General features: G+C 32.5%; 6 protein-coding genes across 6 annotated transcripts in view; all 6 read left to right on the top strand.

Annotated features, from left to right (window-relative positions):
* The first annotated feature begins 3678 nt into the window (after positions 1-3678).
* LOC104810090 lies at positions 3679-4833 on the top strand. The gene is made up of 5 exons (XM_010536278.2): positions 3679-3740; positions 3871-3937; positions 4027-4167; positions 4306-4497; positions 4640-4833. The coding sequence occupies exons 1-5, from the start codon at positions 3711-3713 to the stop codon at positions 4795-4797; spliced, it is 588 nt and encodes a 195-aa protein (XP_010534580.1). The 5' UTR covers positions 3679-3710; the 3' UTR covers positions 4798-4833.
* A 927-nt stretch (positions 4834-5760) lies between these two features.
* Positions 5761-7585, top strand: LOC104810186. Its single transcript, XM_010536384.1, has 4 exons — positions 5761-5790; positions 5911-5977; positions 7171-7359; positions 7443-7585. The coding sequence occupies exons 1-4, from the start codon at positions 5761-5763 to the stop codon at positions 7583-7585; spliced, it is 429 nt and encodes a 142-aa protein (XP_010534686.1).
* Positions 7586-8076: 491 nt separating this feature from the next.
* LOC104810089 lies at positions 8077-9093 on the top strand. Its single transcript, XM_010536277.2, has 2 exons — positions 8077-8709; positions 8907-9093. Exons 1-2 carry the CDS (start codon positions 8304-8306, stop codon positions 9023-9025), a joined length of 525 nt encoding a protein of 174 aa, XP_010534579.1. The 5' UTR covers positions 8077-8303; the 3' UTR covers positions 9026-9093.
* Positions 9094-16441: 7348 nt separating this feature from the next.
* Positions 16442-18534, top strand: LOC104810088 (pentatricopeptide repeat-containing protein At5g47360). The gene is made up of 2 exons (XM_010536276.2): positions 16442-18023; positions 18195-18534. Exon 1 carries the CDS (start codon positions 16564-16566, stop codon positions 17995-17997), a length of 1434 nt encoding a protein of 477 aa, XP_010534578.1. The 5' UTR covers positions 16442-16563; the 3' UTR covers positions 17998-18023; positions 18195-18534.
* A 354-nt stretch (positions 18535-18888) lies between these two features.
* Positions 18889-19709, top strand: LOC104810087 (protein EARLY FLOWERING 4-like). Its single transcript, XM_010536275.2, has one exon. The coding sequence runs from the start codon at positions 19080-19082 to the stop codon at positions 19503-19505; it is 426 nt and encodes a 141-aa protein (XP_010534577.1). The 5' UTR covers positions 18889-19079; the 3' UTR covers positions 19506-19709.
* Positions 19710-22884: 3175 nt separating this feature from the next.
* The window catches only part of LOC104810086 (mucin-17-like), a 3965-nt gene continuing 1499 nt past the window's right edge, over positions 22885-25350 (top strand). Inside the window, exons 1-4 of the mRNA XM_010536273.2 lie at positions 22885-23540; positions 23679-23793; positions 24406-24520; positions 24942-25305. Coding sequence (XP_010534575.1) covers positions 23354-23540; positions 23679-23793; positions 24406-24520; positions 24942-25305 — 781 coding nt within the window. The 5' untranslated portion in view covers positions 22885-23353. The remainder of the gene's footprint in view (positions 23541-23678; positions 23794-24405; positions 24521-24941; positions 25306-25350) is intronic.

Here is a 25350-nt window from a genome sequence, read left to right as displayed (position 1 = left end):
ATTAATGAAAATAATATCTCAAAATCTATATTTTCTTCCAATCACATATTTATTTTTCTATTTCAAGATTTTCCACAACATTGATTTTGAAAGAATGCAAAAGTTAATTTTATACTACAAAAAAACAGTCTTTTAGCAACGAAATTTTTACGTTGAAAAACAGAGTTATGAACGAAATTGCAACGAAAAAATTTTCATTGCTAACTCGTCGTTGCAAACAATATAACATTTCAATTCGATGCAAATTACAACGCTATTCAACAAAATATTTTTGTTGCTAATTGTAACGTAATTTCGTTGGTAAAGTTAATATAAAAATAAAAAATAATTTAGAATTTCAGATTTTTTTGAAAAATTAAATTAAAATTTAAAAATAATTAATTTAAAAATATTAATAAATATAAATAATAAATAAAGATAATATATATATCTATAATTATAAAATTTATTTAAGACTTATAAATTAAGGTTTATGAATAAATAATTAACAAAAATAATAAAATAAATATTTAATAAAAATAATAAAATTTATTTTTATTTGATTTTTTTTAAAAGTTGGGGATGGAGAGAGGTTTTAGATAATTTTTAAAGTGAGAAGTTGCTGATGGATTATGTTTCGATGTTGAATATATAGAAAAACATTGCAACGCAATTTCATTGCAATAAGCATGAAAATCGTAATCAATCATAGCAACAAATTTATTTTAACTTTGCAACGCAATTTCTTTGGTAATTGGATTTGCAACAATATTTCGTTATAAATTAGCAACGAAATTGCATTGCAAATTTATTTATTTTTTTTACGGTCAAATCATATTAATTATTAAAAGATAATATTTGCAACGAAATTGTTGCGTTGCAAAATTCGTTGTTAATCGTTGCTAATTTGCAATAAAATAATTTTGCAACGATTTTGCAACGCTTTGTAACGCAATAATTTCGTTGCAAATTAGTAACGATTTTATTGCGTTGCTAATTGCAATAATTGTTTTTGCAACGATTTACCAACGATTTTACAACGCAATAATTTCGTTGCTAATTTGCGACGTAATTTTTGTGTTGCAAAGCGTTGCTAATCGCAAAAAAAAATAGTAATAACTTACTAACGATTTTGCAACGCTTTAGCAAAGCTTTGCAACGAAAAATTTCGTTGCTAATTTGCAATGTAAATGTTGCGTTGCAAAATTGTTGCAAAATTTTTTTTGCTACAAACGTTGCAATTTCGTTGCTAACTTTGCAACGAAATATATTTTGTTGCTAATTTCGTTGCTAGTTAACTGTTTTTTTAGTGTTAAAAGACAATGCAATAAAAATCTATATACATTTTATTTTAGAAAAAATTTATAAACACCAAATTTAGTTTTTTTAGAAAATATTATCCATTTTTTAGTCAATAGAGGAGCTGATGAGAGAGATGAGAAAGGGAAAGACAAAGGAGTTTGAGAATTTTTTCTATTTAATTTGATTTTACTTATTATGTTACAATTCTAATTATAAAAATAAACTACAAATCTATCCCCGGGATAGTTCGACTGGTTGAAGTGGGGACTGAAAAAAATCATCCACCCCAGTTCGAAACTTTTTGGGTACGAACTTTAACAAAAAAAAACTAAACTAAATATCCATAAGTTTGTAGTCGAATGGTTTCCTCTGGCAAGTATTTCGAGGTCGACCGTTCGATCTCACATGTTGGAGGGAATGTAGGGGGGCGAAGACTCGGTGAAATTTCCGGTTGATCAACATATATGGTGATTGTTTGCTTCTGGCTTAATGTTTCTTCTAGATTTGTTCAACATATTCGGTGATATGCAAAAAATGAAATCGTTTTAAAATAATCATGTGCTCTTTCTTGGATTCACATCTCCCGCATTGGCAGATGGGATATTCTTGACGTCTTTACTTGATAGAGGAAAACGTGTAAACATGAAAAAAAAGTGGGCCAAAAACGAAGAAAAAAGATCTTTATTATTGGGTTAATCCCAAAAAAAACTCCAAACTTGTTAAAATGTTCTATATATAAAACTCTGAACTTATAATCTTCCACAAAAAATCCTGAATTCGGTCAAAACTTCCACAAAAATTACAAACTTACAATTTTCTTCCATATAAAACCTTTGACTTGTTTGACAAAAAATTTTGCTGATGTGGCATGATGGATTGCTGACATGACATTGACTGAGTTGACACGTCAGCATCACGTCATCATTTTAAAAATTTAAATATAAATTTCTAATTTTTGGTCAAATATATATACATATATATTTGTATATATATTAAGTTTATAATTTAAAATTTTAAATATACAAATATATATATACCTATATACAAACATACATATATTATTTTTTATCAAATATATATATATATATATATATATATATATATATAATCAAATATATAAATTTATATATATATATTATATATATATATATTTGTACATATATATTTTTATTAAATATTTTAATTTTTAAAATGATGACGTGACGTTGACGTGGCAGCTCAGTCAACGCCATGTCAGCAATCCATCGTGCCACATTAGCAAAATTTTTGGTCAAACAAGTCAAAGGTTTTAAATGGAAGAAAATTGTAAGTTTATAATTTTTGTGGAAGTTTTTACCAAATTCAGGATTTTTGTTGTAGAAGATTGCAAGTTCAGGGTTTTATACGAAATATTTTAACAAGTTTGGAGTTTTTTGTGGGATTAATCCCTTTATTATTATTATTATTATTATTATTATTATTATTATTATTATTATTATTATTATTATTATTAATTAAGGGAAACACAAAAAGTAGGAGCAGAATTGAATTTTTATGTTTGAGTTTTGTATTTAGTTCTAATAGAAAAAAGATCTTTATTATTATCATTATTAATTAAAGGAAACACAAAAAGTGGGAGCAAAATTAAATTTCCATGTTTGAGTTTCGTATTAATCATATCATATCAAATCGGAGATAAGACCAAACAAATTTTAAACAAAAAAAACTATTATACTTAGCGTTGTTAAAAGATAAGGTTGAAATTTTTTTATTCATTATTATTTATTTATTTTTTTCCTAAAAATTATATATATAAAAAATCGTTAGATTTATTTTTTTTTTCTTTTCCTTTTCTTCTTCCTTTGAAATTGTGGATGATTTATGATTAGTTTTATTTTGATTTCTAATTTGGTCTAGTTTTATATTGGATTGAAATTTTTGTCAACAAAGAAATTTGGTAATACTATATATATATAATTGTGAATCTTATATACATAAGATAATTATTTTTATTTATATTGATAATCATTAAGAAATTTAATTTAGTTTTTATTTAGATTTATAATATAAACGAACCATATTACTAGGCATACTTGTTGTTCCTCTTGAGTCTTGACCTTAAGACTCGGGATTAGTTAGACCCTTTAATACGAAAACTTTTATTTTTTGCATTGTAAATTATATATTTGTTGTTCCTCTTGAGTCTTGACCTTAAGACTCGGGATTAGTTATATATTTACTAAAATTTGAAATATGATAAGTACATTGAAATTAAATAGAAAATATAATAAATGTGTAAGAAGCAGAACCGGTTTAGGTAAAGCTTGTTTCTTGCGTGCATCACATGATACATAATTTTAAAAAAAAAAATCTCATATATATACATGAGCTAAAATTAACTTGCATGCACATCGCCATCTTCAAAGCAATTTCACCACGACGCAGAGAACATGCGGATTCTTTCGGCTCGCTTCGCTAACGTAAAATCTCAAATTGCTCGATCGGATTTCTTTAATCTCTATAAGGATTGTTTGGGCATGATTATTCTTTTCTTCCTCTTCTCTTAATCCATTGACTTGTTTTTGTTTAATGGTGATTTATATATTGTAGTATTGTCTGAAAGGGAGTGTGATATCTCTCTATTCTCATCAATCCCGGAGTTGGTGTTCATGGGAAGGTCCTGTCTTTCTTCTCTTTTTTTTTTTTTCTTTTTTTATCTGTGTTTTTTTTTTTTGGAGTTTTCTTTTCTAAATGTGTCAAAAGCAGGAAATTCTCGAGAAACTGAAGAGATCACAAACAAAATCCCATGGAAACGGTTGAGTGCAATAGAAGAGGAGATGAAGGAGATGAGAAGACAGATGAGTATGATGATGACCAAACTAGAGGAAGTGTCCGTGGATAAACAAGGTTTGACTACAAAGCTACAAGCTCTTCTCTTTTATCGTTTTGTTTGGATTCTTAGGGGTATTGGTCGGTGGTTTTCTCGATGTGGGTGTGGTGGATTAGGCTTTGTGGTGTTGAATTTGTGTTTAAAAAAAAAAACAGGAAATCATGGAGAAGTTGAGGAGATGAAAGAGATGAGACGACAAATGAGTATGATGATGACGAAGCTAGAGGAAGAAGCCATGGATAAACAACGTTCGATTACAAAGCAAGAGGATGATTCCTTGAAGTTCAGAAAAACCAATACGGCGCAAAACCCAGTTGATAATCCTCAAGAAACTTCTCCAAGTGAAGGTAAAATATCATGAAATGTAAAGGAATATAACAATGTTTGAGAAATTTCTTTTTAAAAAAAGAAAAGTTTTAATGAAACCGAATGGGAATCAAGCATAAACAAATGAGAAAAGGGACTTAAGTTCTTGTTTCTCTCTCGCAGGCAAGCAAGAAGAGAAGGGTGGAGAGTTTGTCGCGTGGCTTAAGTTCGTTTGTAATGTTCTGTTGTACGTGTTGATCTGGTCTGTCTTATTGTTAGCCATCTTTTGGGTCTCTACTTTCGCGTATGAACGTTTCCTAATTGTAAAATTAAAAAAATAATAATAAATTGTGAGGGAATCGTATCATTACGGACTCGCTATCCAAAAACTCTCACATGTATTGGAAATTTATAATTCATTGACATCATTGAAATAAATAATGTTCTTTGTTCCAAGCAATCATCCTCATCGTGTTGGTTATGGTTATACGTTTGTTTGACGTGCCTCTTTCCATTTTTTTCCCATAAAATTTATGATACATTAGGTCAAAATTTATTCGAGAGAAACTTTATCATACCAAATATTTTCGTCGTTTTGATTCATTATTACCATTTCCATTTTTTCCCTAAAAATCATTTGCCTATATATATTTTTTCCCTTTTTCTTTAATTCTTTGTTTTAAATTCTGAATGGGTTGATTTGTGATTAGGTTTCTGATTCCTTATTTGGTCTAGTTTGATTTTGGATTGATTTCTTTTTTGGAAACAAAGAAATCAGGTTCAGTTCAAAGATTTTATATATCTACAAATCGTGTATCTTATATATTATTTTTATAAAAAAAATGTGAAACTATAAGATAATTATTTTTGTTGGTTATTGAATAAATTTAAATTTTTTATTTGAATTTACAAAATTATAAATATTTAAAAATTAGCAATGCTTTCTAAGATAAAGTTTGATCACGTAAAAATCGGTTGCTATTAAGTAATTCACTCTTGTGGTGGGAAAAACAACTCGTTACACGAAAGCTTTTTAACTTTCCGTATTTACAGGGAAATTATATATTTGATGACATAAGAGAAATATGTGTAGCCAATATCTTTACTCTAGTGAAGATATTTATTTTATTTCCTTACATTGAGCTTGCTTGTACCACAATTTCAGCTTGATGCTCAAGCTTATTTTATTTCCTTACGCGATTTATTATTAAATCAGAAAGAAAAGAATATATATATATATATATATATATATATATATTTCACACGCCATTTTCACAAACAAATTCACAGACAATGCAAAGATCATGAGGATACTCGCGACTCGCCTCGTTAACGTAAAATCTCATATTGTTAGATTGTATATATCCTTAATTTTTTTTTTTTTTTTAAATTTCTTCCCTTCTCTTAATCTCTATGGTTTTTTTGTGTGTGTTTAATGGTGATGAATACTGCAGTATTGTCTGAAAGGGAGTGTTATATCTTTGTATTCTCATCAATCTCGCAGTTGGTGTTCATGGGAAGGTCATCTCCTTCTTCCCCTCTTTTGCTCTTTCTTCGATCGGTTAATATTTTTTTTTTCGTAAACCCTAATCGCATGCAATGGAAACATTCCCTCCATCACAAAGAAGGAAAATCCTGTTAATGAGAGCCATTAATTAATGTATAAGAACACCAAAAAATATAAGGTTATCATTGTTAAAGTGGGAAAATGAATATATGATTGGAGTAAAATAAGATTAGAGATATGATGGAGAATAATAATGGATACAATATCATTATACCAAATATTGTGTATCTGATTTGTTTCCATTGTGTCTATATTTCCTTTTTACTCTATTTCTTAATTTTCCTATAAATATGTAGTTCATTTTCATTATAATGTAACCAGAAGAAGAAGAGATGTAGCAATAAAAGTAATTTCGTTTCTTTCTATTTGTCTTATTTTATTTCCGCATTTTATTTTTCTACATGGTATCAGAGCAGCGTTGCGATCTGGACTATATGTTTTTTTTTTCTAATCTCTTCTTTCTTTAGCGTTTTGGATGTTCATATATCCAAATCGTTTGAAGGAGAGTAAAAATTCAAATTCAAACGATGTGCTATGACAAACAAAAGTCAAAGCTAAAAACTCTAAGATCAAGCAAGATGCTATGACAAAAAGAGTTAAAGCTAGAACTTTAAAGTCAAGCGAAGTGATTTGAAAATGATTAATGCTCTCTAAAAGAACAAATTTTGGTTTATGAATTTTTCCTGAGACAATGAAAATGTCTGAGCGGTTTATAGCATTATCGATTCAAGATTGACTTTTTTCATTCTTTCAAAGTCAATCTTGAGGGGGAATGTTAAAGTGGGAAAATGAATATATGATTGGAGTAAAATAAGATTAGAGATATGATGGAGAATAATAATGGATACAATATCATTATACCAAATATTGTGTATCTGATTTGTTTCCATTGTGTCTATATTTCCTTTTTACTCTATTTCTTAATTTTCCTATAAATATGTAGTTCATTTTCATTATAATGTAACCAGAAGAAGAAGAGATGTAGCAATAAAAGTAATTTCGTTTCTTTCTATTTGTCTTATTTTATTTCCGCATTTTATTTTTCTACAATCATGTCATATTTAACAATATGATCATTGTGTAGAAAGTGGCGTTCTTGTTTTTCAAAGTTTCTCCGCGAATTCAAAGGAAATGTGTGACAAAACAGGAAATCGCGGGGAAAGCGAAGAGATCAAAGGCAAGATCCAACCGAAACCGGCGAATGAGGCAAGAGCAATAGAAGACGAGATGGTAGAGATGAGACGAGAAATGAGCATGCTGAAGGCAAAGTTAAAGAGGGAATACAGGACGAACCACCGTCTGATGAGCAAGCTAAAGCAAGTGTCCAATGGACAAGGTAAAATCTTGAAAGCAAGCAAAATTCATTATATATATATATAGACTTTAATGGAGGGCTCTTAAATGTTATCTCTGTCACAGTTGAGGAAGAGTGTGATTGCACGGTTACGTTGGGAAAGAAAGAGATTACTGTAGCGGCTTTGTTGTTGATTCTCTATTTGATTCTCGGCCCCAAGCCAGCGGTTGTCTGTTTAATATTGTGTTTGCTTTCTTGGAACCCATAAGTTATTCATTTATTTTTTTTATTACTGGTGATTGAAAGTGTTAATTGAATATATAATGCAGTTTTTTTGGGTGTAAATTTTAAGATTTATAGAAAAATTGGTCCCATAAAACTCCCAACCCGAAATCTTGTGTTTGTGTTTGGAAATTATAATGCATTGACATTTATAGCCAAAAGGGCAGCAGAATTGAATCTCAATTACGTGGACTTGGATATTACACTCTTATATCACATTTTGGTGCTTCGAAAAACGTAATATTTATTTTATTATTTATGTCGAATTCAGTTAAATCTTATATTAAAGGGAGATAAGACAACGAAATAAAATACATATCAATTTTGTAGACAAAGAAATCATGTTGATGTTTGTAGTATAATACACATACTTTGATGTTTTTTTGCCAAATAAACTGTTTATTTCAAATCTACTTTGATGTTCCAACCGGGATAAACCGACTCCAAATAAACTGCTTATTTCAAATCTGGTTTACTGACGTGGATTATATTTTAACACGTGCCGCTGACTTGATGTATTTTAAACACGTGTCGATGATAGAACAGGGGTTTCTCGGACTGATCCTACGGTAAAACAGTAACAGTGGTTTCTGTTCGATATCTTTTTCTGGAATATTGCCATTCTTGTTTTTCTTGTTCAGAGAAGGAGATACAGAAAGTAACATAGGAAACCCTCCCACGTCACCAGCAGGAGTTGAAGAGAGATGGCAAACAAAAACCCATGGAAACCAGCAAATATAGAAGAGCTGATGAAAGATATGAGACGACAAATGAGTATGATGATGACCAAGCTCGAGGAATTATCCATCGAGAAACATGGGTTGATGGCAAAGCTAGAGAAAACGTCCAAGGCAAACCAGGGTTTTATGGCCAAGCTGCAAGAAATGTCCATGGCCAACCGATGGTTGATAACAAAGCTAGAGGAAACATCCATGGCGAACCAGCGTTTGATGACAAAGCTAGAGGATACATCCATGGCGAACCAGGGTTTGACGGCAAAGCTAGAGGAAGTATCCATGGCGAACCAGGGTTTGACGGCAAAGCTAGAAGAAGTATCCATGGCAAACCGAGGTTTGATGAACAAGTTAAAGGAAGTTTCCACCGCACAAGGTAAAGTTTTGAAATCCAACTTCGTATTTATTTGTTGCTGTGGTCATGTTGTCATCCATTAGAGAGTATCTAAAGCAATAACAACGTGTCACAAACATCTAATTGAAAATTTTAATTAAACCGGTTGGTGGGGTTTTTTTATGTATGATTTGAGGATTGTTTGGACTTTGATCACTGTCTGGTAACTTCTCTCGCAGGTAAGCAAAAGGAAGGTTTCGCATTTACCGTGGGACGACGTGGAGACAGTGAGATCGTGTTTGGTTTGATGTTTTTACTGTTACTGTTGGGTGTTATATGTTGGTTATGTGGGAAGTAGATAGAGAGAGACGGGAGAAAATGTTGAACCGGCTCTAGAATAGGTGGAAATATTTTTTTTAATATCATATTTGTTTTGAAATATCGAATTAAATTATTAGAATCTACTACTTTTAACCCATGTAGAAACGGAATGGACTGTTAAAATGCTATACAGTTGTGGGATGGAATCTAAACCTATTATTATTAAAATGATACAGATCTTTTAAGATACCCATAAAATGCATATCAATCTTTTCACTAATTCCTTTGCCGTACATTAAAAATCGATAGGAAATGATGATACACAACCGTCGACGACTTATACATTTGCATCTTTTTATTTTGAGATCGTATAAAACCCTAGTTTATATCTTAGGTAAACCCCACCCAACGCATGAGCCTACAACACGTGTATGAAGAAGATAAAGTGTATGAAGAAGATAAATCGATCGTAATCGACGGACGATAGATGAGTGGTTAAAGAGTCGAATTTTCAACCTCTTATTAGGTTGATACATGCATCTTGCCAATTCATCTGGAGTTTTTCATAATATGTTGCATCTTCGTGATAAAGATTAGAGATTAAGTATTAATAAATTAAGTACATTTAATACAAGATTAGAGATTAAGTATTAATTATTTAACTTTGGCATGTTTACCTTTTGATTTGTAGAAAACCCTTCAAAAATCATAGGTGAACATAACAAGCGGGCAAAATTGCAAAAATAACCCCAAATGTCTATCTTTACTTCAAGGGATGACCCTCTACGTTTAGGGTTTTAAAAAAAAAAACTAAAATGACAAAAATACTAGTTTGCCCTTAAAAAATTGAACACGTGGCAATTTTTTATATAGTGAAAAAAACCTTCGAAAAATTTATTCTCTCACTTTTTTTAAAAAAATTCAAAACGTATTTTTTTTCTTTTTCTCTCCAAAGAGATGTCGTTGGCGATTCTAATAACAAATTTCTCAATTTTCGTCATACACTCGACATATTTCTCTACTATGACGAGATCTCACATTCCAAAATTGAATAATTTGAGAATGTATGGAAAGTGTTCGATAAAAATCCTCAGAGAAATTTTGGCTCTTAAAACGTCATACTGGTCATATCGGTCAGACTTTGGTCATACCGATCAGATTTTGGTCAGACGTTCACAATTTGGTTAGCCGGTCACACTTTGAATGAATATGATTTATATTAAGAGATTTTTTTTATACATGAAATTAGATCACCAAAACGATAAAATGTATTCTTGTAACCCTTATACAATTTTTTGAATCGTTTAAACTTAATTTAGACCTTTATTTTTCATTTAAAAATGGTCATACCGGTCACACTTTGATAAGACGGTCAGACACTGGTCATATAGTCAGAATTTGGTCAGACGGTCAGACTTCTTGAAAATTGATGAATTTATCATTTTAAAAGTGTTAATATGGTATAATAATAATCTCATATAACACGTTTTTTAAATTTAAAATCGGTCAAACGGTTAGACTTTGGTCAAACCGATGATACTTTGGTGAGACGATCAGACTTTGGTTATACGGTCAAACTTTGATCATAACGATCATATTTTGATCATATCATTAAACTGCTCATATGATTATACGAGCTAGACTAGTTATACTTTTTCAAAAATGATGAATTTACGAATTTAAAAGTGTAGATCAAACATGTTCTTCTTATATTGAATTTTAGCTTATTAGGGTTTCACTTCGATTCGATTCGAATGAACAATATCATTTAAGCTTACACTCGTCAAACGTTTCCTTTAGAATGAGATCCGACACACCAAAGTTGAAGAATTTGAGAATGCATGGAAAATGTTTGATGAAAATCATCATAGAAATTTTGGCTATCGAAATGGCACATCGGTCAAACCGATCTGATTTTGTTCATGGTGCCAAGAACAACGATGTCATCAACAACTCATTCCACACATACATAAAGTAATAGTAGTGTTTATGTAACACATTGAGTACAATTGACTTATTCGAGAGATTTTTTTTCTACGTGAAATTAGAACTCCAAAATGATGCAAAAGTAATCTTATAACCCCTATACAACTTTTCGAATCGTTTAGATTTAATTTAGGTATTTTTTTTCATACCCAAATGGTCATACGGTCAGACGGTCATACCTTGGTCAGACGGTCAAACTTGTTCGAAATTGCATAATTCATCGTTTTAAAAGTGTTAACATTGTAATAATCATATCATATCACAAATATTTCAAGTTCAAATCGGTCGTAGCAATATGGATTGAGTATATTTTTTGTTTGTCAATGTAACTCTTTCCAAAGAAGACCTAAAGTGATAATAGTGTTTATGTAACACATTAAGTACAATTGACTTATGTCGAGATATTTTTTTTTTCTACGTGAAATTAGAACTCCAAAACGATGCAAAATTAATCTTATAACCTCTATAAAACTTTTCGAATCGTTTAGATTTAATTTAGGTATTTTTTTTTTCCGCACCCAAATGGTCATACGGTCATACGGTCAGACGGTCATACCTTGGTCAGACGGTCAGACTTGTTCGAAATTTTATAATTCATCGTTTTAAAAGTGTTAACATTGTAATAATCATATCATATCACAAATATTTCAAGTTCAAATCGTCGTAGCAATATGGATTATGGATTGAGTATATTTTTTGTTTTTCAATGTAACTCTTTCCAAAGAAGACTTAAAGTGATAATAGTGTTTATGTAACACATTGAGTACAATTGACTTATGTCGAGATATTTTTTTTTCTACATGAAATTAGAACTCCAAAACGATGCAAAAGTAATCTTATAACCCCTATACAACTTTTCGAATCGTTTAGATTTAATTTAGGTATTTTTTTTCCGCACCCAAATGGTCAGACGGTCATACGGTCAGACGGTCATACCTTGGTCAGACGGTCAGACCTGTTCGAAATCGCATAATCCATCGTTTTAAAAGTGTTAACATAGTACTAATCATATCATATCATAAATTTAATGAGTATGATCAGTTTGACCACTTTGATGATTATGACCAACGTGTTACCAATTTTGCGAGTATAACCAGGTTAACCAATTTGAAAAGTATGACCAGTTAGAAGTACGACCAGTTTGACCATTCTGACACGTATGTATGACTAGTTTTCCAAATTTTTCCATTTTGACGAATTTCACGTATTTAACGATTTCGACCAGTTAGAATAGCGTGAATCATGGTGATGCATATATCATATTTACTTCATCTATATCATCTAGATTAAATATAAAGATAACAAAACAACAAATCACAAATCCAAATTTAATAACGAATTTTTGAAACAATATTTACCTATTATTAAGATTTGTGTGTAATCGATGAAATGTCCAAACTTAATATTGTTTTTTCACAATAAATTAGTTGAAAAATAGATTGGAAATGAAGAGAACTTGAAGATCAAAGAATGGGCAAGAAGAGAGAGTGTAGTTTGTTCGACATATACGGATGGAAAGAGAGAGAGAGAGAGAGAGCTCGAAGAGGAGAGAGGGTTGAAATATTTTTTAAAAATAAAAATATTAAATAAAAAAGGAAGGGTATTTTTGGAAAGATACAATTATGAAGTTATGAAATGATGTTGGTTTTTTTTAAAAAGAAGCGACGTCATGCCATGAAGTAAAAATGACATTTAAAGTCATTTTTGCAATTCACCCCAACAAGCGATCAACCAAAAGGTAAATATCTAATTCCATATATATATTTATTTAGTGTGGAGATGTTATAAACCAATGGATTATATATCTAAAGCAATAATAGTCTTGGAGAAACATCTAATTAAAAGTTTAATTAGACCGATAGGCTCTAACCATACTGACTCCAACATTCTCGGAGTATGGTATTTACCTTTAAAAAATCTCTCAATACATTTAGAACATTATTTTTAAAAATTAAGATAAATAATTGTATTCTAAAATAATACAAATATACGAAAATAATATAAATATACGAAAATAATATAAACAGATAAATAACATAATTGTGTATCTTATATTTTTTTTTTCAAAATGTGATAAACTATAAGATACTTCCTCCGTTTCAGATTAATTGTAGTTTTAAGTTGTTTTCTATGTTTTAAAATATTTGTCATTCTACATTTTCAATACATCTTTTTACATTATTTTCCAATTTTATCCCTAACATATTCTAATAAATTAGTATTAATCACAACATTGTTTTTATCATCAAAATTTAATGAATATTAATTATATTTTGATTAGTATTAATCACAACATTGTTCTTCGTTATTCATAGTTGGAAATTTTATTTTGATCTTTTAATTGGTTTCATTTGTTTGATCTCAATATATAAGAAGTGAAATCAAATTCAAATTTGTGAATATTTTGGTTTTGGCTCCAAATTAATTTTTTACCAAATTAAAATTTCCCTCCAAACTAAAATTTTCTCGTAAACATTAATATCAAAGACTGAATATTTAAGAGAACAGAAATTTTCATTAATTATAATCATAAAAAATTATATTAATAAAAATATTAAATAAGGGCAAATATGACTTTTTATTTTTTTCTTAAAAAAATGTGAAAAATCCTAAAACTACAATTAATCTGAAACGGAGGGAGTAATTATTATTTTTTGTTCTTGAATGGATTTAAATTTAATTCAGTTTTTTATTTGACTTTCTAAATTTATAAATATTTAAAATTAGAAATGCTTTTAAGATAACATCGGTTGCAATTAAGTAATTCGTTCTGATAGTGCCCTTAAGACTCGGGAAAAGCTTTTAACTTTTTGTGTATTTATTGGAAATTATATATTTGATGCCACAAGAGAAATATCTGCCACTCATTGGCTGCGTTTGTTACATTTAGTTTGCGTGTACCACAATTTCGGCATATTTTATTTATTACGTCTTTTATTCTTCAATCAGAAAGAAAAATCTCGAATACATATATATATATATATATATAATATATATAGCCATCTTCACAACAAATTCACAGACAACAACCAAAGCAAAGGTCATGAGGATTCTAACGGCTCATCTCGCTAAAGTAACCTCTCAAATTCTATATTAGATTTTATATCGGGTTAATCTCATAAAAAACCCCAAACTTGTTAAAATGTTCCATATAAAACTCTAAACTTGCAATCTCTCACAAAAAATACTGAATTTGGTAAAAACTTCCACAAAAATTATAAATTTATAATTTTCTTCCATATAAAATATTTGACTTGTTTGATCAAAAATTTTGGTGATGTGACACGATGGATTGCTAACGTGGCACTGACTGAACTGTCACGTCAATGCCACATCATCATTTTAGAAATTAAAATATTTAATAAATATATATATATATATATATATAAATTTATATATGTAAATTTATATATTTGATTAAAATATTTGTATATTTAAAATTTTAAATTATAAACTTAATATATATACAAATATATATATATATAGAGATTTGATAATAAAAAATATATATGTATGTATGTATATAGGTATATGTATATATATTTGTATATTTAAAATTTTAAAATACAAACTTAATATATATATATATATATATTTGATAAAAAAATATATATGTATGTTTGTATATAGGTATATATATATATTTGTATATTTAAAATTTTAAAGTACAAATCTAATATATATACAAATATATATGTATATATATTTGACCAAAAATTAGAAATTTATATTTTAATTTTTTAAATGATGATGTGGCGCTGATATGTCAAACAAGTCAAAGGTTTTATATGAAAAAGAATTGTAAGTTTGTTATTTTTGTGAAAGTTTTTACCAAATTCAGAATTTTTTGTGAGAGATTATAAGTTCAGGGTTTTATATGGAATATTTTAACTAGTTTAGAGTTTTTGGTGGGATTAATCCATTTTATATCTCATATCTCCTTTCTTTTTTTTTTCTTTTTTGATAATCAGAATAATTTTCCGAAACTTCGCTCCAACTTCATCCACCCTAAATTCGGATCGACCTTTATATGTACAATTTTGAATAATAAACCATCAAATAATACTACATGACTTTCAGATACATCATCATGTAAATGCTATGTATGTGTATACTGTCCGCCACGTGGACATCTAACGGATTGTCTCCGTTTACTATAACGAGTTCCGTATATATATATATCGTTGTCTAAGCCCTGGATGGATTTGCTCTTTGCTCAAACTTTTGTTTTTTTTTTGCTCAAACTTGCTTTCTCTCTCTAAGCCTCGTACTCTAACAACGCCATTGGATAGTGTCGTTCCAGTAATCGACGATCGAAATGTAGGATTTCAAGCTTCTACTAATGCATTGCATCAGTTTTCTCCAGAGACATTCTTGATCGTTTCACCACTAGTAGGGATTGTGTTATGTTGTTGCAATATTTGATTTCCTGTTCCAGAAGTTTGGTTCTTGCTTGATTCCGGTTCTGGGTATCATCTGGTTTTCATGTTTTCTTTGTTTTGTGTTGAATCAGGCACAAGTTTTTTCATGACAAGTGCTGATTTCAGTTGATTTCTTCATGTCCGCATGCCTTTTGCACTGTCATTATACGGTTTCCTTTCGCAGATGGTTTTTCTTTGGAAGACTGCTGCGTCTTTTTCTCCATGGGTAGATATTGCTTCTTTCCATCTTTTTTTGGGTAATTTCAGTTGATTAGTCTGTATTTTATTGATACTGTGGAATACTTACACAGAGTCTCTGATGAAATGTGTTGCTCCTTCTGTAATTCTATCAAGTTAGGGTTTTCATGATAATGGGCGTTTCGGTATGGTTGTTGGAACTGAAAACCCCTTAGAAACTTTTTTATATATAACCCAACTTATCGAAACCGAAACGAATTTAGAAATAAACCCAAAAAACTAAAAATTTAATAAGAAAATATATTTTCCTTATCGAAGTGAATATGTAATAATCGATTGGTATATATTTTTATAAAACCGAAAGAAACTATACGATAATTACCGGACCTGAACCGAATACGGAAATCTCTCTCCTTAGTCTTGAATTTGACAACAATTTGCAAGATAGATATGGAGTAACAATGATGTGTTCATTTCTGTAATCTCTTGACAGGTCTTCTATATATGACAAATCATTTATGTAATTTCTTGACCAGTTAATATATATACATATATTGCTGGAAAATCCATTGTTTTGTACTGTATGTTATCCTCTTTGTCTTAGAAATTAAACATTAAAAATGTTATCAGATAAATTAATCGCTGTGAACAATATTATCAAATTAAAAATTAAAATTTTGTCATGCACGGTATATGGAAGTTTTTGCCTTTAAAGCCCTTTTTTTAGGCCTTAAGACACCCAATTATTAATTATTATAGCGAGTTTCATTTTGGGCCTGAAGAAGCCCACTTATTTAATTATATGATCACGTGTTCCTTGATTAAAGTGACGTCATCGTCTTCATCGTTTTCCCCTTTCGTAGCCCTAGTAGCTGTTCCTCAGCCAACATTTTTCGCGAAACAATTTTTTTTCCTTTATTTTTTTGCTGACACGGAACAATTTGTTGGTCTTACGGATTGGCGAAACCAAATGCTAATTCACTCGATCTCTCGTGTGGTTTCGCCGTCGATTCGATCGCAACCCTCAAAAGTTTCGGCTTTAGGGTTTTGTTCCACTGTCTCAGCAGCCGAGCGATTGTACCAACAGCTTCAGACATGCCCAAGCAATGTCGAGAAGGCTTTAGCATCAGTTAGCGTTAAACTGGACGCCGCTTGTGTCGGAGAGGTAGTTGGAAGATGCAAGCGGAATCAGTTTCATTCGGGTTTCAGATTTTTCGTTTGGGCGGGAACCCAGTCGGGCTATAGGCACAGTCTATTTATGTATAACAAAGCGTGTGATGTTTTCGAGATTAGCAGAAACCCAGGGATGATCAAGGATGTTATAGATGCGTACCGCGCAGAGAAATGTTCTGTCAGCGTCAAGTCTCTCAAGGTAATTCTGAATCTCTGTCACCAAGCTAGGCTTCCCGACGAGGCGTTGTGGGTGCTGAGGAAAATGCCGGAATTCAATTTACGTGCGGATACAGTTTCGTATAATCTGGTCATTAGGTCGCTTGTCGATAAGGGTGATGTAAATACGGCTGACCAGTTGATGAAGGAGATGGGTTTGGTAAATCTTTACCCAGATGTAATCACATATAGTTCAGTGATCAAAGGGTTTTGCAGTGTGGGTATGTTGGAAGATGCCTGGAGGTTAACTCAGACCATGAACGCTAATGGATGCACCATTAGTACTGTGATATATTCGACACTCGTAGAAGGATTTTGCAGGTCTGGTAGGGTGGAGAAAGCGTTAGATTTGTTAGGATTTATGGAGAAAGAAGGTGGAAGCATTAGCCCAGATACGATCACATATACTATGGTCATTCAAGCGCTCTGCGAAAGGAAGAGGATCCGAGAAGCGGTAGCTATATTGGACAGAATGGAAGACAGAGGATGTTTCCCAAATCGTGTCACTGCAAGTATTTTGGTAAAGGGGTTTTTGGAAACTGAGGATGAAGGTGAGCTTTCTAAGTTGGTTAAAAGGTTGGCAAAAAGGGGCGGGGTTCCCATGGATGAGTGCTTTAGTTCTGCTGTGGCATGGTTAGCCGGGATGAAAAGATGGGAAGAAACAGAGGACCTTTTCCGGCAGATGTTGGAATGTGGGATGAGACCCGATGGTCTTGCGTGCAGTCTTGTTCTTAGACAGATTTGTTCACAGGCAAGGTATCATGATTGTTTCTGTCTGTACGAAGATATTGAGAAGATGAAGGTTAATTCTACCATCGATTCCGATATACTATCGATTCTTTTGCTTGGTCTATGTGAACAAGGGCACTCTCGGGAAGCCACAGAGCTTGCAGGACTGATGCTTGAGAAGAAAATCAGACTGAATGTTGCTTATGCAGAGAAAATCATTGAGTATTTGAAGAAAGTCGGGGAACCAGAGCTTGTGCGCTTCAGCTCTCAAGGACTTGAAGTATGATGCTGTATCCAGAACAAGAACAACAGGTCATGGGTTATGATCATCAACAGAATATCGTGCTCTTATCATGTATTATGCGATTTGGTTGAAGGTTGTTCATTCATGCCATTAGGATGGCTATTATACTAGGAACCAAGGCAATATGGATAATAGTCTAACGGAAACCGGGGCATTTTGATCATTTTTGTCTTTGGTAGGATATGTAAAGAAACCGGTTGAGGTCCCTTGACAGCCTTCAAGAAGTTGTAAATAGTGTGAAAGAGCTTTCATTACTTGGAAGAAACCCGTTGAGGTCCCCAAACTCTTCTTGCTTTACCATCTTCTTTAGATCTTATCTGTTCGTCATCACCATCATCATCATCATGATGGAACATGATGATTGCGTCATATACATGCCAGAAGCCGTATGTGAATGAAATCAAGACCCCTCCATCATGTCATTGTCACGTTGTTTATATTACTGTATAATGTATATAGGAGGGAAATCAAATTCTGTGATCCTATCTTAGACATACTAATCAAATCAATAAGCTTTTCTGATATGAAATGCTACTTAACAGATCAAAGCACGGTGGCATTCATATGATATTTGTCGGGTTCCGTTCGTGTTGGAAATTTCAGTTTAGATATTTATAGATTCCTATCGTTTTTTTAGGGAAAAAAATTTATAAAGTGCAAAAAAGTTCTTACGTCGGATATTCCCTCTTCCTCACTCGCGCGTGTTCGTCACGGGCTAATTCTCCTTCGATCTGATTCGCACGTGCTTTTAATGCGCGTGGTAGTTAGACCAAACCCTTCACTGTATCCACCTCTCTCTGGAAGTTTGGATTATAAATATCTTTTTTTTGGTAAAAGGATTATAAATATCTCATCTCTCGAGTGTTGAAATTCATAATTAAAATAAACAAATAATTAAATAAACAAAAAAAAAACTAAAAGAGAGGAAAACTTCTTGGCAGATAAGAAAACAAATCCTTTATTTTTTTTTGGCTGCCAAGGAAAAAAAAAGTCGGAGAGAGAGGGGAAGAGGTATTTGCGTTTTTTATCAAACGAACATCAAAAGGGAAATTTTAACGAAACCCATGAAGGGATTCGATTCATCATCCGTTGAATCTCGAAGAATGGAGAAGATAAAACGTAACGGCGAGATGAAGCGGCGGCGCAACGGCGGGGTCACGGAAGAGGAAGCGTCGGAAACGGCGGCGGCGGCGGCGGAGGGAGATGATCCGGCGATGTGGGAGACACTGGATCAGAACTTCAGACAAGTTCAATCAGTTCTCGACAGGAACAGGGTTCTGATCCAACAAGTCAATGAGAATCACCAATCGAGAATGGCGGACAACATGGCCAAGAACGTTGCTCTGATCCAAGAAATTAATGGGAACATCACCAAAGTTGTTTCCATGTACTCTGATCTCAACACCAATTTCTCTTCCATGTTTGACGGCAAGAACGACGACGGCAGCGACGGTGGCTACAGCGGCGGCGGCACAGGAGCCAGGGCTTGATTTGGTTTTGGTTTAGCTTCAGTTTTGGTTCTCTAGATTGAACCGGCCGGTTCCAGAATTCTGATTCCGGTTAGGCTATGATTAAACTATTATTTTATGTCATTGATGACTATCTTTAGAATAAAATCTATAGGTTGATGAGTCTTTCAGTGTTCCTCTATTAATCGATAGCAATAAGAATCTGGTTTAGATCACGAATCTTTACTAATTTAGTTCAGAGCACATTTCGAGGCCCAACTAGGTGGAGGGCGTGCAAGTGTTCATAAGTCTTATATATATATAGCCAGATTTTGGATAAGACTTCTCCGTAAAGGCGTATGTAGAGGTGGTCATTTCCGGTTTCGGTTCGGTTATTTCGGGTTCGGTTATTTCGGTTATAAAAAAATTATATCAAAACGGTTATATAGATTTAATCGGTTCGGTTCAGTTCGGTTTCAGTTCGGTTCGGTTCGGTTTTTGCATAATAAAATTATAACCAAACGGTTATATTTTCCGGTTTATTCGGTTCGGTTTTAGATCGGTTCAGTTCGGTTATGATATATTTTGAAAAAAAAAATTATTAATCCTACATAAATTTCAAAATATCGATTCAAATAAATGCACAAAATGATTAATCATGTAATAAAATTATAAAAAAAATCTAAAAACTTCAATAATTAGGATAAAAATTAAAAACATTACATTTTATGGTTTATTAGGTGAAATATATAAGGTCAAAAGTGAAGTATAAAAAAATAATACTAATAATAATGAGGGTAAAAATTAAAATATTAAAAAAACTCAATAACCGTTCGGTTAACCGCGGTTATTCGGTTGTTAACCGAACCGAATCGAATCTGAACGGTTATTCAACTTCCTCAACCGTTCGGTTATTAAGCAAATAACCGAACCGAACCGAACCGTTCTTTTTCGGTTCGGTTCGATTCGGTTATTCGGTTAATAACCGAAATGGCCACTCCTAGGCGTATGAGCTCCCACTCAAATGTTTCGCGTCATTCTTTTCCTTGTGAGAATGACAGATTTCATATGTATTATATATTATCTTGTAATTGGTAGATTATGTAATCTAATTAAAATTTATGCATCTAATTGACCTCTCGAAAAAAAAATAGAGAGTAATGTGGAGATCACATATAGATTAATTACTAATTCTGTGATAAAATGAATCGGTAACTATACATTTGTTTTTTTGTTAAAAGCTAATTATACATTTGTTTCTTATACGTATAGAGATTAATGGTTTTGTGTTTTTGTTGATGCAAACTACATATCAGATTCAATGTTATTACGTTATCTCCTAAATAAAACGTTTGTAAAGATCTTTTCGGACCCAGAATTTGAAAGAAATCAATGTGTTGTTCTTTCGTCAAAGATAAATTCTAAATAGATCATTTATGATACGGAAAAATTTAGAAATTTGACGAAGATAGATATAGTTCAGAAGAAAAAAAGTGAGATACATGAACTTTGAGTTGATTGCATTGATTTTTATTCATCTAATTTTCAAAAAAAAGAATCTGAATTGGGATCATCTTATACTATTTTGGAAATTATTAATTCGTCCCTAGCTTTGTTTTGTAGAGTGTCAATTTTGACCCGAATTTCAAAATTCAATATGAATCCACCCAAAAAATATCAAGTTTTAGATTTAAATTTATCGATTCAAACAAATTTGAACTTTCAGACTTAGCTCAAATTGGACTTCGGATCGGTCCAAAAATTCGATTAATTTTTTTTTTCAAAAAATAAAAAATATCCATAAACAAAGATTTGAACTCACTGGACCGATCCTGAGTCCAAATTCTATAGGATCGGATTTCAGATTTGGCTATATAGACCCGAAAAATTCTGGATTAACTCAACTTGAACCCCCGGACAGAATATGTACTCCACATATAATCAAAGCCACTATCCTTCGGGTGTGTATTGGGTAAACTCCGCTATCGTGTAATAGTCTGCAAACTATAAGAAAGATATAAACCAGTCTACAGATTCACAGATGGAAAGGCTAAAAGGATTCGAACCCCCAACCATAAAGTTAAAAGTCCTAGTACTCAACTAATTCACCTTGGGATTTCCCGAATGACTGTGGTTTTAGTTGTAATTTAGTCCAATTGTGTATGCAGACTCTCTTGTTTCTATCTTTGGCATATTGTTTTTTGAATTGTTTTATCTGATTTGTGTTAATAATCGGTTGAAAGATATTAGGAGCCATCCGCCTCCCAAATTTATTTATTTATTTTGCACTAAAAAATGGTGACGTTGAGTAATGTGTTATTATTTTGGGAGAAAAAATTGTGTTAATTGGGATAATTCAATGTTAAATCAACATGTCCATTATCCAACTTGCAAATTTGGTCCAATGTGATTTTCTTACATGGGTTATATTGGATCTAACCAATTACGATCAAGACAATGAAGTCTCTGCTGAATATGATTTATAGAGGAAATTATTGAGAAATGGAGATTTCAATATTTATTTGGGTGAAATTTGACAATAGAGAACTCGAGTTTTTTTTCCTTCAAGGAATTGAAGTTTTCGAGTAATAAATCTGAATTTTGTGAAAAAAATCTTGTTTTGGAATGTAGTTTGCAAATTAAAACAAACACGCACACATTGAACTTCATAATTACAGCAGCAACAAAAAAAAACTTTCTAGAGAAAGACAACTTTTTTTTTGTTGTAAAATTCATTTATGTAATCAGAGAAATTAGATTTTGTTTGAATCGAAAAAAAAATAGATTTGGTTTAAAATAGTTCTAGAAGTTTTAACAAATCTAGTGAGTACAATAAATGTGATTATATATGTTCCTTTATTATATATATATATATATATATATAACTTTTACGTTAAAAAGGAGATATTTTTCTTGATTAGTGTAGTGATACAAGTCATTATTGATCAAATGGATATTAATGAATCATTGCTAAATTATTTTGATTACTGAATGATTAATTATTAAATAAATATTTGAACAAATATATGGTACTTTTTCAAGACATAATTTAAACTCTATAAGCAGATAAATTCAATTGATTCTATCTTACAAGTTCGATTAAATCTCGTGTGCAACTTTAAATGGAAAAAGACAACTTCGGTTATTTTTTAGGCCGATTGTCATATATATATATATATATATATATAGATACACTTATTAAAATGATTTATTTTTAATCAATGCAAGTTTTTTCCTTCTTACAGTTTGACCCCATAAAAACGTGAGGAGGCATCGGAGTCCCTTAGGCTTGAAGCGAGAGAAACATTTGAGAACAATTAGGTACAGATGTCTCGTCCCGTCAACACGAAAATCCTAAAATAAAATATATATCTAAATAATAAATCAAATGTATCACATCTTCATAATTACATTTACTGCCACTCCCCAGTTCTCACTTTCCATTTCTTTCCTCGCTTCCAATTCAATTTCTCTCTTCTCGATCTCCAAAACATCTCTCTCGCTCCCCCTCAGCAACTGCAACTGCAATGGCTTGGTTTTGAACTCCGTTCCTCGACAATGGCGGTTTCTTAGAGAGAGCTCGTGTCTACGAACCGAGAGAGTGGTCCGTTTCCCCTTTTTCTTCGTCTCCTTTTTGGCTGCTTTCTCTGCTTCTGTCAAGCGGGAAAGTGATGAAATGTGTTGAGGTTTAAGGTTTTCAGCTCGCAAATCTCTGTTTTAGGTTTAGGTTTTGTATTTCTCTTTCAATTTAGGAGTAGTTTCAAGCTTGTGGAGAATAATTTATTCGATTAAGATATGGTTTCCGTCGTTGTCGTCTGTGCTTGGGGGAAGTAAATTAGAAGCTACGTTAGGTTTTCGTCACTTGGTCTGTAAGCTGTCCAATTGGAGCGATGAATCGGAGTTTTAGGGCACAAGATTCGCTAATGCTTGACTCGGTGGAGAGGCAAAGACAGCATCTTAGGGCTTCTATGATGGCCGAGAAGGAAGAAGAGCTCGCTTTGTTCCTTGAGATGAGACGGAGAGAGAAAGATCATGACAATCTCCTCAACAACCCTGAAGAGTTTGAAACTCCATTAGGTATTCGTTTCCTCCATTTGGTCGAAATGGGTCAACCATTCGGTGTTGACTTTATTGAAACCTTGTATAGTTCAAGAGTTTGACTAGTAATCTGAACTTGTTACTCTTTCGATCTTGTCATTGGATTTGGACCACTAGGTTCCAAGCCTGGTACATCGCCTATGTTCCACATTTCAATGGCTAAGCCGGCGCACAAGAAGGCTGCACCAGATGATTTTCTGGAGTCTGAGGGCGACAAAAATGACTATGAATGGTAAGTTTTCCTTATGCTGTTGCATGTTCATCTGGTTGCTTTGTTCATTAGTATTGGTAATTGATATAATTGTCGCATCCACTAGCAATTTTCGGAACATATGTTACCATCTTAGGTGTGAGCTCTTTTAGTATATTCGTGATAGTTTTGTGATTGAACGGTTTAGTTGACCTCAGGTTGTTACCTGTGTCGGTGTTTCATGGCTGTTAGTATATAATGCTTGTTGGTTGAACTAAAATTGGAACATGTTACTTTTTAGCTGTGACATTTTATGATTCTTTCATATTTGGTGTGGATTCTATTACGAATTCAACATCTGTATTCAGTTAAGCAGTGTAAAAATGGTTATTTGACTGCAAATGCGAGAACTTTGATGCAAATGATGTACCCGTTCGTTTACGTATGGGGAACGGGGAAAGTTGTGGAAAGTCTGTTTTAGCCTGATTGTTCTTCATCTGAACTGGCTTCACCCAAACGGATATTTATACATCTTCAACAATTCCGGATGCATGATTTCTCTTTTTTGTCTTTCACATTCAGCTCCCTTGAATGTTATCGTTTATCGGCTTTTCATTTCCACCCAAAATTGACATTTTTCCTTTGTGTTTCAAGGCTTCTGACCCCTCCAGGTACTCCCTTATTTCCTTCTTTGGAGATCGAATCACACAAGGCTATGTTGAGTCAGTCCAATAATTCAAAGGCTCGCCCGAATGCATTGAATTCTAGGGTAAGGATAGCATTGCTTAGTGCCCTGACTTTTTTAACAGACCTTGAATGCTCTCATCAATCTTTACATCATAACGTTAAGCTGATAGACGGCCAAGAGTTCTGCGCTCGCATAGGATACGGAATTTCCTGGGTTGAAACGAGGTTTACAGATATCGGTTGATTTATATTTTTAGGACTGCCACTGATTCAACCTGTTGCACACCATAATCTGATGCGTTTACCCCAATTTTTCTTATTCATGATGTGGGATATGTTCAGAATTTTAGATGGGCAAACAATGGCCATGACATGTGGTTACTGCACAAAAGTCTAGGCCAGCTTTCTATTAGAACGGTCCCTTGCCTATGCATCTTGAAACGTTACATATAGACATATTTGGAGATGTTGTTTGATGGTAAACTTCAATACTCTTGTTATAGCTGTCAAATTCTTCAACGGAGCCAGCTACGAGGAACAGCTTAGCATCTAGACAGCCGACTTCTTCTCCCGGGCTGAGCTCTTCTGGTGGAGCAAACCAAAGAAGACCTTCATCATCGGGGGGACCCGGATCGAGACCTGCAACACCCGTTGGAAGGCCCACACTTACTACAAATCCGAGATCCTCAAGGGCTTCAACCCCAACTTCGCGAGCCATATTGCCATCTACTACAAGGCCCTCCGCGACGAATTCCACTGTTTCAGTGACTAGAACCGCATCTGCAAGTAGGGCAACAGGAACAGCCGCTAGGCCCACATCTACCACTGCTAGACAGATCGGTTCAGCCACTAAGCCCACCGGTTCAGGTCGACAGTTCACTACGAGCACCACCAAGCCTGCAGGTCCATCAA

The sequence above is a fragment of the Tarenaya hassleriana genome, unplaced genomic scaffold (assembly GCF_000463585.1).
Source record: "Tarenaya hassleriana unplaced genomic scaffold, ASM46358v1 Cleome17, whole genome shotgun sequence".
NCBI lineage: Eukaryota > Viridiplantae > Streptophyta > Magnoliopsida > Brassicales > Cleomaceae > Tarenaya > Tarenaya hassleriana.
This window is presented reverse-complemented; position numbering and strand designations above follow the sequence as displayed.